The sequence below is a fragment of the Prunus avium genome, chromosome 5, assembly GCF_965620075.1.
Source record: "Prunus avium chromosome 5, drPruAviu1.hap1.1, whole genome shotgun sequence".
NCBI classification, from domain to species: domain Eukaryota; kingdom Viridiplantae; phylum Streptophyta; class Magnoliopsida; order Rosales; family Rosaceae; genus Prunus; species Prunus avium.
The window spans coordinates 29,147,333-29,161,963 of NC_142288.1; the positions used below are offsets into that span (position 1 = coordinate 29,147,333).

The 14,631-nt window shown below is 38.0% G+C and overlaps 1 protein-coding gene and 1 non-coding gene across 3 annotated transcripts; both read left to right on the top strand.

The window, feature by feature from the left end:
* Positions 1-213: 213 nt before the first annotated feature.
* Positions 214-13,870, top strand: TAF2 (TBP-associated factor 2). Of its 2 annotated transcripts, XM_021955089.2 has the most exons (25): positions 214-457; positions 697-1,039; positions 1,270-1,415; positions 1,502-1,568; positions 3,919-4,118; positions 4,224-4,377; positions 5,089-5,173; positions 5,313-5,404; positions 5,795-5,920; positions 6,019-6,072; positions 7,354-7,422; positions 7,562-7,659; positions 7,763-8,110; positions 8,198-8,285; positions 8,440-8,565; positions 8,654-8,710; positions 9,271-9,350; positions 9,450-9,492; positions 9,997-10,083; positions 10,796-10,885; positions 11,279-11,337; positions 11,428-11,518; positions 11,612-11,777; positions 11,892-12,075; positions 12,278-13,870. In XM_021955089.2, exons 1-25 carry the CDS (start codon positions 342-344, stop codon positions 13,719-13,721), a joined length of 4,413 nt encoding a protein of 1,470 aa, XP_021810781.2. In that variant the 5' UTR covers positions 214-341; the 3' UTR covers positions 13,722-13,870. The 2 variants fall into 2 exon arrangements, with proteins under 2 accessions (XP_021810781.2, XP_088109304.1); XM_088253178.1 differs by lacking the exons at positions 214-457; positions 697-1,039 and adding an exon at positions 1,171-1,193.
* TRNAF-GAA (transfer RNA phenylalanine (anticodon GAA)) lies at positions 2,032-2,103 on the top strand. The gene has a single exon. It is a non-coding gene; the product is annotated as a tRNA-Phe (tRNA).
* Positions 13,871-14,631: the final 761 nt, after the last annotated feature.

Sequence of the window (14,631 nt, forward strand, 5' to 3'; positions counted from 1 at the left end):
TTTTTCTACAGAAAAAAAAAAGAAAAAGAAGAGCATTGTTGTCCAACGGTCAACTCCAGGAAAGATCTTCCATCCACCGTAGATCAGTATCTTCAACAAGTGGACGGTCAAGATGAGAAGCATAGCGCTACGGTCGTCACCGAATAGGTAAGAGAGTAACCTAACCAGAGAGAAGGCCGTGAGTCCGTGAGTCCGTGCATCCGTGAGTGCGTCTTATAAATAAAACCCTCGTTTCATTTTTCTCTTTCAGCGAAAACAGATTCAAGATAGAAGATACAAAGCTAGTGAGCTCGCGAGCTTGCTCTTCGATCTCTCTTTCTCTCGTTAGGCTCCGTACGACCATGGCGAAGCCTCGCAAGCCCAAGAATGAGGACGCCAAGCCCGACAACTCCGGGCCAGTCGTTCGTCATCAGAAGCTCTGCCTCTCCGTCGACATCGATAAGCGTCGCATTTATGGGTTCGTGTCAGCTCTCACTGCCACACACATGGACAACTATTCACGGTTTTCTTGGTGTCTTTTTATCTGTCTCGAGCGAATTCAAACTTGGTGCTTTCAATATTCGTGAAAGGATTCAATTGAGTTCTTTTCTAGTTGAAATGTAACTAGGGAGCTCGAGGAACCAAAAATTGTTATAATTTTGGATGGTTGGTCTTAATGTTGCTTAATTTTGTTGTTTGTTTTTGTTGGGTTTGTAGGTACACGGAGTTGAAGATTTCCGTCCCAGAAATTGGGATTGTAGGGTTACACGCAGAAAACCTGGGGATTGAGAGTGTTTCAGTCGACGGCGAGCAGACTGAGTTTGAGTACTACCCGCATAGTAATCATAAAGATGCGGAAAGCGAGAAGAGATGGAGTTGGGTTACGTCTCCGAGCTCTGCTGCCGATGCGGCAGGTTCCACTTATATATCGGCTCTTGAGAGAGAATTGGTCCCGAATTTACTGATCAATTGTTGTAAGGCATTCAAGGCCGGAAGCGAACTGCAGGAGCAACTGGTTGTGGATAATGAGGTGCAACATTCATCTGGGGAAGCCAAGCAGGTTATGATATATAGTTGTGGTTCTGGTTTGTGAGTTTAAAATTGTTGATGTGGGTTTTCAATGTTCTGGCTTGATGTAAATGGTTAGGATGGTGAAAAAAACTTGCATATAGTTCAGTTTTTGGGTTGCCCTGCGCTTCTTTAGAAGTTTCGCGGTGAGGGTTCATAGCTTCATAGATGGCGAATGGTTTTTTTTTTTATGGTTTCTCATATAGGTTGGTGTTGGTGCAGAATGTGCGGTTGGTTCGTATTGATTATTGGGTAGAGAAAGCAGAGACAGGAATTCACTTTCATGATACTGTTCTACATACTGATAACCAGATACGGCGTGCACGATGCTGGTTCCCTTGTATGGATGAAAGTTCACAGATTTGCTGGTACTAATTGTCTAATTTTGCCCTTCTTTTGGTAGTTTTGCATATTCACAACCTTCGGTATATTCATTTGATTATTACATGTTCAGCTATGATCTGGAGTTTACTGTTGCACAAAATCTTGTGGCTGTTAGCACTGGAAGCTTACTATACCAGGTGAGATGAATGATAGAACATGTCTTTTCATGTTCAAGTGCCATCTTAATGTGTATTTGCCATGAAAAAGTGCACATGCGTTTGATGAATCAAATAACCAGTGTGCAAAGTGGAATTGCACAACAAAGTATAGCAGTATAAAATCTAAATATAATAGGTATAATCTGTGATCTGCTGGGTTGCACCTAACTAATTGATTCCAATTTTTCAAAAAATTGATTCCAATTTTTCAAAAAATTGATTCCAATGGGTGTGTATTCTAATTTTCTTGCTGACAACCCCTTAAAACAGTGGTTAGCAAACAATAGAGAAAGATCAGTAGAAATAGATACTTTTGATAAAAGATGTAAGGAAAATTGTCATGAAAAGAAGAGAGTAATTCAGTAAATTCTTAACCCCTTTGTGTGATTTTTGCCTTGACACGATATAAACCGGGGTTCGATTCCTCGTTGGTGCATTATTTGCGGGGATAGCTCAGTTGGGAGAGCATCAGACTGAAGATCTGAGGTCGCGTGTTCGATCCACGCTCACCGCAGGCATCTATTGGATCGATACTCTGTTGAGTGGAACTTTAACGTTGGTGGTTGGACAATTATTAAGGGCAGTACATACGTAGTGTGGAAAGTTTATCTTGCTTTTGAGTGCGAAAAAAGCAACCATTGCAAATGGCTGCACTTCTAGGCTGATGAGGGCTGAGTATACTGGAGTACACAGCTAGTAGTTCCTTGAAAAAGGATAAGGTGTGTAAATCCTGGATACCAGGAACAGTGCTTCCTTAGAAAAAAAAAGGCAGTACATAGGCAATTGAGACTGTTGCCTTCCTGGATCCATGTAAATGACAAGATAGAAAAGAAAACATATTTGTTTTACGTTCCTTCACTTTAAGTATCTTGATAATTTTCTTATCTAGTCAGCATTTACAATATTTTCATATATGAACAATCCTAGTCTCTCTTTTACAATTGATATTACATGATCGTTGGTTCGCTTGTAATGAATTAGCAAATTGTAAACCAGCATGTAGGTTTTTTTTTGTCCCTTCACCGTTTATATTCTTATTTTTTAGGATTAACTACGTTTTACTCCCTTCAGGTTTATGGTCATTATCGAAATGGGCCCTGAGGTTTCAATTTCATCAATATGAATCCCGATGTTTTTTTTATCAAAAAAAGAAACCCAACGTTTTTAAATCTGACCAAATTATGCACTCCATCAACTTCACCGTTTGATTATCTGTTAACTTGGTGACATGGCAGGTAGGATAGTCACTTTTATGCTGATGTGTAAAAGAAAACAACGAAGAAATTGACAATGGTGTGTGTAATTCGATAACAATTTTACAGAATCAAATGGTGAAGTTGACAGGGTGCATAATTTAGTCATATTTAAAAACGTTGGGTTTCAAATTGATGAAATTGAAACGTCGGTGCCCATTTCGATAATGACCCTAACCTGCAGGGAGTAAACTGTAGTTAATCCTATTTTTTATATAGGAACCATGAAGTTGTAACAGTTGTTTGATTCTCAATTTTTTTTTTTTTATGCATATAGCAAGATGACAATTAACTAATGGAAGTATCAATCGAGCTTCTTGATTGAGAGGAATCGTGCCAATTTTAATAGGTCTAGTCTGCTATTTGACAACGAGCTAAAGGTCTTAGGACTCATAGTCATTATTATGATATTTGTTTGGGGTGTTTTCTGTGGCACGAGATATTTGGTGTTCCCTCTTGGTTTGGCCAATGTGAAATTCATGAATTTAGCAATAAATTTCTTAGGATCTGGAGTTCTGTCATATGGTAGCCTTTCTACATGAAAATTCTGCTTTTGCTGGTATGGTATGTGACAAGGATATTGATAGATTGAACTAACCCTTATTCTATTGAAGACCACTGCCCATGTGATCCTCATGCAGATGGACTAGATACTGATACAAAAGTCGATCTTCTGGAGAGCCTGTGAAATTTGGCTTAAATTTCCAACTTGAGAATCAAGGTTTATATGTATATAATATCTATATAGAGGAAACTGAACAATTTGATATAGAACCAAGCGTTGCGGCGTAATCTTGAGTATCTATTGGAGACAGTGGTAGTGTGAGATACATCATAATGCAAATATAGGTTGCAACAATTATGGATGTAATTGGATAATTACAATTACGTCTAGGGTATTGATGCTTGGGTTGTTGTTCCTATCTTGATATCAAATTAACTGACTTACATTCTATGTGCAGTTTTTTGTTAAATAGGTGTATTTCGCCAGTCAATGACCATATCTAGTATTACTGTATCAGATGTGTGTTTAACGTTTGTTAATGTTGTAACTATGTTTAACGAATTCTTTGCAGGTTTTGAGCAAGGATGATCCTCCTCGCAAAACATATGTTTATAGATTAGATGTTCCAGTTAGTGCTCGGTGGATATCTTTGGTGGTTGCACCTTTTGAAATCCTTCCTGATCACCAACTTGGTCTAATATCTCACATGTGCTTGCCAGCTAATATGTCAAAGCTTCGGAATACTGTAGAGTTTTTTCATGGTGCATTTAGGTTTGTCTTCCTAGTCATATAACTTTGTCTGTTTAGTTTCATGATGTGTTTCTTCATGTTTTACATCAGACATCATTCTCTTAATATTAAGTTTTTACTCCACAGCTGTTATAAGGATTACCTTTCGATAAACTTTCCTTTTGGGTCATACAAGCAAGTTTTTATTGAGCCTGAGATGGCAGTATCATCAATATGTTCGGGGGCCTCCATGAGCATTTTCAGTTCTCAAGTTTTGTTTGATGAGAAGATCATTGATCAGGTTTGGTTTTTCCCCATATTTTCTATGAGTTCAGTTCTGGTCTGGATGAATTTCATGTATCATACATATGATGAATTGATTTCACATTGAAGCAAGATTTGCTTGCATATAGGTCTAGCATCCATTGTGGAGGTTTGATAAATGTAACAGGCAATGAATACCCGAACATAAAGCTACCTTTAGCAAGATGTATTCATACTAAGAATGCTAAAATTATAGAAAGTCTTGCTATTCACCTCTCCGCTTTTAAGACAGAGGGGTTAGACAACAATAAAGATACTTTTCAGATATTCTGACCACTCTATATTTAAAGTGTTTCTTTGTGGTTAAAATGCCTTTCCTCCCATTTTTCCCAATAAGATTGTGGTTTTTATTGACGATATAGCATGTTAATGATTTTAATGGATAAGCTTCTTCGTTGTAGTTTTGACATGAAAGAATAATGCATGTCTTCTTTGTTTGTCACTATTTGAAAAAATGAAGTCCTCTCTGAATCTTCCTCTCTGACTCTTCCTTTGTCCTGTATTATGCTATAAGAGGTATATTCATGATAATGAAAGGATAAGCTTTTGTCGTTGCAGTTTTGCCATGAGCTTCAAAAGAGTGCATGTCTTTCGTATTTTTCATGTATCAAGAAAATAAGTCTTCTATTCCTGTCACTTGCCACCTCTATTCCTATTAAACTGATGTGTGTATACCTTTTCACAACAGACCATTGACACAAGGATTAAACTTGCGTTTGCCCTGGCAAGACAATGGTTTGGTGTCTATATCACCCCCGAGGCACCTAATGATGGTAAGCTAGTAGTGTGTGATGGCTTGTAATATTTATTATGAATTTAGATCATTGGTACTGAATAGTTCTATTAAGTTTTTTTTTTTTTGGTTGGGAAAATCCATTGTCTCTGATATGGTTGCTTAACTCATATTGTCAGAGTGGCTGCTGGATGGTCTTGCTGGGTTTTTGACAGATTTGTTTATCAAAAAATATTTGGGAAATAATGAGGCACGCTATCGAAGATATAAGGTTTGCTTTCTCACAAGAACGTGCATGAACCACATACTTAATAGTTAATATATTGTGCTGTGCAAATAAGTGATATATATTGTAGAATGGGTAATGAGGAATCATTGAATTTAACGGATGAAGTCTTGATCATTATAGAGACTCTGATTTCTTAGCTGAGTATTGTAACCCTTGTCCTTTGGGCTTGTATCAAGGAAATCTTTTTCATGATTTCTTGTCTTCTAAAAAGTATCTCTTCTACTTATCATTACTCTTTCACTCTCCTACTTCTAGTTTGTTCTGTCTTTGTCTTCCCTTGGGCAAAAGAAGGTAAAAACTATACCGTAAGTTGCATTTTCTTATACTTGAATTCTTGTTGACAATGTTTTCCTTCCCCCTCTGAAATTGCAGGCAAATTGTACTGTTTGCAAAGCAGATGATAGTGGTGCAACTGCTTTAAGCTCTGCTGCTTCTTGTAAGGATTTGTATGGAACTCAATGCATTGGAATATACAGCAAAATTAGGTCATGGAAATCTGTGAGTTCATGTTGAATGTTTTGTTTTTTACTATGGAATATCAATATGTTCACTTTTTCTCCATCTTCACCTATTGACTGAGTGAACTTGTTACAAAGGTGGCAATCCTTCAAATGTTGGAAAAGCAGATGGGACCTGAGTCTTTCCGTAAAGTAAGAATCCTAGGAAATTGTTGCTCTATTATGAACCGTTCTGATAAGTAAGAAATTTAGATTGAATTGAGTTAGTTTGTCGCTTTCACTGATTTCTTCTGTTTCGTCATGCTTTTTCTTTCACCTTATTTATTGAGACCTAACATTACCGAATATTATCAATTAAGATGTTTTCTGTTAGCTGCTTTTCCATAGCTTGTTAATTTTTTTTTTAATATTTGGTAAATTTGTTCAAAGCCTCTATGACTCTGTTATTGGCCCGTAGACTTGTGTTTTCTGTTAGCAGATTTTCCTTAGTTTGTTTTTTATATATTTATATTTGGTAAATTTGGTCAAAAGCCTCTATGACTCTGTTATTGGCCCCTTATTCAGACCCAAGTCATAATGGCTGATTAATTTGACCAAGTCACAGCTTTTATTTGGGCTGAAAATATTTGTGCTTTGGGATGTTACATTATATAGGAGTGCTAGCTACCTTCCTTCTTACCTTCTCCTTCTGGCCTTCCCCATTCAATTTATGCCACATGTATTCCACTCACACATAATTCTATGTATTTAATGCAAAATACTAATATTATACCTGTAAAGAGAATAAAAAGTATTTGAACACATTAAATACATAGATTTATGTGTGGGTGGAATACACGTGACATAAAGTGAATGTGAAGGGCAAGGGAAGGCAATAGGGAAGGTAGCTAGCATTTCTCATAAAGATGTTTCTTTGGGGCCATTGAAGTTTTCTTTCTACTTTGTTGAAGCCATGGTCTCAGAATCATACCCCATTTTGGTTTCTTTCCTGTAATCCTAAAACTTGAATTTCTTGTGAGTTATCAAACATGTATCCTTATGACCATATCTGACCTCAATGCTAGAGTCCATGTAATTTACTGTTTAGGAAACATTGAAAAAATATATAGTTCAGTCATGGACAGGATGTGATCTGAAGGAATGGTAGGAACTGGAGGAAGGGGATTGCGTGAGAGAGTTTTTAGTATGTTTTGTGTGGAATTATTTTATGAAAATACTTAATAGTAGGGAGTTCCTAGAACTCAATTAATGACTTTGCAAATTGAAGGGGGGACCAACTTTTAAGCTCTGTTTTCTTTGTACTAGTCCTTTTTCAACAGAGGTTACACTATGCTAAGTTACAGTTCTCTAATCTAATTTTGTTGGTTTGTTGCATGCAACTCATGGAGGTGTAAATATGAATTGATCATAGTTGTTAAATTCTTGCCAGCTGATACCATACGGTTTGTGGTTTTGTTCTCCTCTGGTGTACAGATTTTGCAGACAATAGTTTTGAGGGCTCAAGATAAGACCCGTCCTTTGAGATCCCTTAGTACGAAGGAGGTATGAACATCTATTTTGACATATTGTTGGACTAAAACTATTGGCCGCAATGGCTTCTGTTTATTATGCGAAGTTTATTTCAGTTATAGAGAGTTCATTAACTCTTCTCTAGTCTTATACCATATCTTGTGTCGTGCAGTTTAGGCATTTTGCTAATAAGGTTGGTAATCTTGAGCGTCCATTTCTTAAAGAATTTTTTCCTCGATGGGTAGAATTGTGTGGTTGCCCAGTCTTGAGGTATCGTGCGTCTGCTACATGTTACTCCTTTTGTTCGTGCTGGATCTCTTTTACAGATTCAGTAACTAATATGCTGTTCTTTCATTGGCACTAAAATTGAAAGGATGGGCTTCTCCTATAACAAGCGGAAGAATATGGTTGAATTGGCAGTTTTACGTGGGTGCACAGGCTTGTCGGATTCAAGTGCCTCTGTTGTTAATGCAAATCCAGAATCTGAAAAGCGAGATGGTGACAATGGATGGCCTGGAATGATGAGTATCAGGGCTCATGAACTTGATGGTACATTTGATCATCCAGTTCTGCCAATGGCTGGAGAAATATGGCAGCTGCTGGAAATACAATGCCATTCAAAGCTTGCTGCTAGACGCTTTCAAAAGCCTAAAAAGGGTTCAAAACTAGATGGGGCTGATGATAATGGGGATGGTGCTCCGGCTCTAGATATGCGTTCCAGGTATAACATTAAATGCGGTTTGACAGTTTATTCTTGGATGAATGTCTATTTGGTATTTCCAGCATGTTGAAAATTTTCTTTTGGTAGTATGGAATCACCGTTGTTGTGGATGAGGGCAGACCCAGAAATGGAATATCTTGCTGAAATTCATTTCAATCAACCTGTACAGATGTGGGTAAGAATGAGATTATGGTCATTCTATATGCTTTCGTGGAGTTTTTAATATATCGGTTATTTGCTGGGGTACTTTTACGATTGGATTTTCTCTCTGCTATGGTAAATAAGTTCTTTAGTCCTTGACTATTTTTAGTGTTGGTATGCCATATCAGATTAATCAGTTGGAGAAGGACAAAGATGTTGTTGCTCAGGCACAAGCAATTTCAACACTGGAGTCCTTACCGCAGCTTCCCTTTTCTGTTGTTAATGCTCTCAATAATTTCCTCATTGACTCCAAGGTTTTAGTCACTTTCAGAGTTATACTTGTTGTGGAATTATGTGTATCGAGGAGTGTAAATTTCTGAAGTTTTATTCTTTGGTTTCAAGGCCTTTTGGAGAGTTCGAATTGAGGCTGCATTTGCATTGGCAAATACAGCATCTGAGGTAATATTATTATCATTTGTGTTAAAACTGTTATACATTATAGTGTTATCTATTATGCTTGGAGTCCGTGATTTACTTGAGTTGTGATCTTCATTGTTAAAATCTTGAAATAGGTTCATGTAAATATCTAACCCTTTACTTTTAGTTATTTGTATCTGGTGTTCTTCACAGATTTACCATTTTTTTTAAAAGTTCTTAACAGAGAAACACTATCTGATACTTTCTAGTGAGGCGATTCAGCAAGCTTCATAACTTAGTAATCTAGAGTACTGCTAATTATTATTATTTTCGTCACATTGCTTGTTTAAAATCTAATTGAACTTCTAGTTCTTCTATCACCTATAATTGCAAATTTTGTTTGGTTATGATAATCGGGTTTCCTTAACAATGAAAAAGAAAGAGTATCTTATGGAAGGGTATTTCAAATTGAGTCCTTGGATTGGTGGTCTTGGTATTTTTTCAACCCTAGCTTGTACAGTCAGATTGGAATGCTCTATTCATTGTTTATTTCTGTATCTTGAGATGCCAATTTTTGCTATTGACATCCGATTGTCTTGCAGGATACTGATTGGGCTGGTCTACTCCATTTAGTGAAATTTTATAAAAGTCGAAGGTTTGATGCGAACATTGGACTCCCCAAGTACGTTCTTTGTAAATGTGTAGTTTGGACTTCAAATGGTGGAGAGCTTACTTCAAAAATACCAATTAACAAAGTTTTGTTTCTTGTTATTATTTCCAGGCCAAATGACTTTCATGATATTTCTGAGTACTTTGTTCTTGAGGTAATGCAACGAGGTAGGATATGTAATAAGTTGTTTGTGATGTGTCATTGTTGGTAGCCATTCCTTTAGTTAACACAAAACACTTATGTATCACCTGTTTCAAAGAATTAGCAATAAAATGAATCAGTTGGTAGCCATTCCTTTAGTTAACACAAAACACTAAAGCAATTTCATTTTATGTGCCTTTATGACCCATCAACATAGATACATCACATCAACTTATATGTTTTCTTTTTTCTGACATAGACGTACAGTACTGCTACTGTATACATGTTAGTTCTGAATTAGCTGTCCAGAACACTCATTCAACAAGTGTCATTTATGTTTTTGACATTGGAAGCAATGAATTGGATACATGCTTTTTCTATCATCATCATTATTGATAGTAATGTATGTCTCCTCTCAAGGACCACCTGGAAGAAGTATATGTTCTGTAAAGTTCTTGATCTAATAATGTAAAGTTCTTGATCTAATAATGTAGCTCTTTTTTTCTCTAACTTGCAGGTCATTCCACATGCTATAGCTATGGTGAGAGCTGCAGACAAGAAAAGCCCAAGAGAGGCTGTGGAGTTTGTTTTACAACTTTTGAAGGTAGTTATTGTCTTGGCCATTTCTCATATAGCATGAACAAAAAAATTATGGTCATAATGGTTGGCCAATGGTCAGTAAAATACCATTTTTGTTGTTATTCGAATCCAAATTAGGGTTGATTGGGTACAACCGTACAATAATTTGAATGGAACCAGACTGTGAAACAAAACAGTTACTTGGCTAAACCTTTTGACCTACACCCATGCAGAGGGCTAGAAATTTCAGTATGGAAACTGGAGACTTAGTGGCTCTCTCTCTCTCTCTCTCTCTCTCTCTCTCTCTCTCTTACCTAAAACCTAGCCCCCAATATGCTTGGAACAATTTTCTCTCATCAAAGTTCTTGATTTCTTTTGAAATTGCCTTAGAGAAATAGACCACCTTAGAAGCCCATATTACCAATCTGATTGAGTTGGCCAAGGAAAAAAAAGGAGATCAGTATTGGATAGGATAAGATTTTGGAGTTATGTACTGCAAGGGGAAAAGAAAGTCTCGTAAGTTTTGGAAGAGCACATCATAGATTCCTAGATTTGGGTCCTACAGATAGGATTTTCTAAACTCGAGAACACAATCCTTTGTCTTGCTTCTTCTGTGCCATGCATGACCATGTCAGTAAACAATCTGGATTCTATTTTATTTTATTTGAACTACCCCCAGTGCCGCACTCTCTGAACATCAATTTTTTTATGGTTTGCTTTGTCTTCAATTGTCACAGTACAATGACAACAATGGGAACCCTTACTCTGATGTCTTCTGGCTTGCTGCATTAATTGAGTCTGTTGGAGAACTTGAATTTGGGCAACAGGTTTGTTTTATATGATAATGCTCAGTGATTCTGTTGAAGCTACCATGTGTGAAAGTGTTATCTTTCACGATGAACAGTGTTCTGGTTTACCTTACAAGCATGCAGGACTAGATTATACAATATGCACATGTTTTGGTGGACTACATTATAAATATGCACTTCTGTATTGGTATTGGACTAGATTAGGGCATAACCTTTGAAACAAAACATGCCATGCAATATTTGATATGGGTCCCACATGTAAAAATCCTTAAATCTTCAAATATGAAAGTTACAATACTGTGAAAAAGAAAATTATGCCCTTGGTGCGTGCTGCATCACATTTTCCTTCTATGCCCTATATTCTATTTGAGGATCTTACTGTGCTCTGGTGTTATCTTTACTCTGTGGCAGAGTATTCTCTTTTTATCATCTCTTCTGAAGCGCATTGATCGGATTTTGCAATTTGACAGGTGCATTAACTCATTTCACACTGAATACAGTGGATTATATCAAATAATAACTATAATTGATTTCATGTCTTTGGAAATGGCATGTACCAGGTTGATGCCTAGCTACAATGGTATCTTGTCAGTCAGCTGTATTAGGTCCCTGACACAGATTGCCTTAAAACTCTTGGGATTTATTCCTCTGGTGAATAATTTCTCATCTGTTCATTGCTGTTCAAATTTCTTGTATTTATATGTAGTGTTTGGGACTTCATGTAGCACTTGGGACTTGCTGCAGGATCGCGTATTTGAACTTGTAAAACCTTTTCGGGATAGCAAGGCAATATGGCAAGTTCGGGTTGAAGCAAGCAGAGCACTCCTTGATCTTGAGTTCCACTGCAAAGGCATTGACGCGGCTTTGGAACTGTTTATCAAATATTTAGATGAAGAGACATCCTTCAGAGGTTCTTGTCAATACTTTCAGTTGAAAAACTGTCTTTCTTAGGCCCTTTTTTACCCTCAAGAATATTTATTCCAGGTGTGTGTTTCCGTCATTCTATTATATTCCTTGATTCCAGGGCAGGTGAAATTGGCTGTGCATGCTATGAGATTATGCCAGATTAGAGGTGGATCTGATTTTAATGACAACATTAGGAGCCAAACTCTTGTGGCTTTGCTTTGCCTACTTGAAGGCCGGATGGCTTTTAATAATATCTTTCTTCGTCATCACTTATTCTGCATCCTACAAATCCTTGCAGGAAGGTGAGCACCTGTTTCCCCTATTTATTGTTTTTACTGTTTTACATATAATAAACGTTTACACTTTGGTTGTGATGACTTATCAAGATGAAAAACATTATTTGGTTTTTTTTCTTTTTCTATATATGGAGTTCATTTGTTTATTAAAAACTGATATTTGCGAATGCTTTTTATTAATTGTATTTGAACCGTGCTCCATTTTCAGGGCCCCAACACTATATGGAGTACCCAGAGATCATAAACCATTTCATCTAGGGGCTGCGGAAAGCTTCCACGAGCAGAAAAATATCTTTGCTACTTTCATTCCAGAAAGTAAATTTTTGGAACCACCTTCTGAAGCCCCAAACCATTCCCGTGATGATTTGACTGTCCTTGAAACTTCTAGAGATGGACTGCCTGCTCCAGAAATTTCCATGAATGGGTTATCTGTTCCAGCTCCAGAAACTTCCAGGGATGGGTTTGCCTTTCCAGGAGCTTCTAAAGATGATTTGGGTGTTCCCGAACCTACAAATGATGGTTTAGATGCTCCAGAACCCTCCGGTGGTGGTTTGGGTGATCCACAGCCTTCCAGTGTTTGTTTGGTTGCTCCAAAAGCTACCGGTGGTGGTTTGGTTGCTCCAGAACCTTCCGGTGGTGTTTTGGTTGCTCCAGAACCTTCCATTGGTAGTTTTGGTGCACCAGAACCTTCAATTGGTAGTTTCGGTGCTCCAGAACCTTCCAAGGATGGCTTAGTGGTTTCAGAACCTTTCAAGGATGGCTTGGCAGTTCTCGAACCTTTCAAGGAAGCAGATACCATTTCCAACAGCCATAAACGGAAGCTGCCAGTTGTTAAGATCAGGGTCAAAAGATCTGCTACTACTAGTAGAGCAGAAGAATGTGATAATCAAACTGCTGAGAGGTCACAAGGTGGGCATCTTGAAACTGATCATGGGCCAAGCAGTTCAGTATCTGTGGATGCGCCTCACAGAAATTTTCCAGAGACTGTGAGCCTTAGCAATCAAAATGTTGAGGAAGTTAACTCTTGGCATGATCTTGGATCCCGGATGACTGCCAGCATTGGTAGTGCAAAACTTGCGAGTGACGGTGATGATATAGGAAAGGAATTGCAGTGCACTGCTGATTCAAGCAAAGTTTCTGCACTGCCTCAGCCTGAAGATCCATCACCTAGGTATATCCAGGATAACCAAGATGCAGATGTCCAAAAGTATGCAAGTCTCCAAGCTCTTTCAGTTCCTAGGAATGATGTTAACGGTGGTTCATTTGGCATGGTGGATTCTCTTCCTCGTGGGAAAGAAAAGGAGAAAAAGAAAGACAAGGAAAAGAAACGAAAGCGGGACAAGGGGCACCGAGATGATCCCGAGTATCTGGAGCGGAAGCGCTTAAAGAAGGAGAAAAAACAGAAGGAGAAGGAAATGGCAAAGTTGTTGAATGAGACCGGAAAAGTATCTTCAGCGGACTTACCACACAGTAGGAAAGAGATACCTGGTATAAAGTCGGCAAATGTGCAACTCAAACCAGCTGAGCCCAGTGGATCCAACAAATTAGTGATCACAGGGGTCGAAGCCACCAGGCCTGAGGCATCAGAAGGTACTTCTGCTACTCCCAGGTTTCGTATTAAAACAAAAATCCGAACACACAGCAAACCGTAATGAATGTTTTGTACCCTTGTCACAAATTGAACGAGGGTTGCTACTTAGAAATATAAATTTTGGATTGTGTGTTTAGGTGTATAGTGATATTGTGAGAGACAGTAGCAGACACTACAGAATATTAGTTTATGAATGCTTTTGTGTTTGCACATTGTTAGTCCCGACTGTTTGATGATTCTTAACAATCGCCATTCACCAGTGCCAAACATACCGCCTTTTCTTGTCCGTGACGACCTTTGAATTTTTGTGAATCTGAACATTTAAAGCAACCGTGGATGTTAACAAATGGCCTACATATTTTTTATTAAAAAATTTCAAGCTGTCGATTGTGTTACACTGGCAATGTATTTTTAATTATTTTTAATACAAGCAATGCTCTAAATTGCAAGGGGAGGGGTTCTATCACGCACACACATACTACTAAGGTTCGAACTTGAGGCTACTGGTCTGCAAGTGAAATCTTTTTCCAGACTCCGTTGGTAATTTATTTTAAATTTTACAAGAATTTCATTTCAACTTGGGAAAATGGGACATTTTAAAATTTTTACTTTTACTGTTGTCTTGGGTTGGGATAAAGCTTTGGGTTTGTAGACGGGAAGAGTAGGGTTGTGCAGCTAAAAAATGGATGGCACTCGGACTCAGTGATAGCTGAGCTGAGGATACTATTCTGTTCTATTGTCGATCTCGCACTCACTGATCTTATTCAAAAGGGTGAAAGAAATAAGCAAAATGTCAAAAAAGAAAAGGGCCCCCACCCCACCCACGGCCACGGCCACGGCCCCTAGAAGATCCATGGCTTGTGTGCGTTGGCTCTGGCTACGCTTGGCTCCTTGAACCATGACCACCCACACAGGCCACATGCATGCATCCTCCTAGGGCTAGGTAAAGTTTGATGATTGTAATTTGTAAG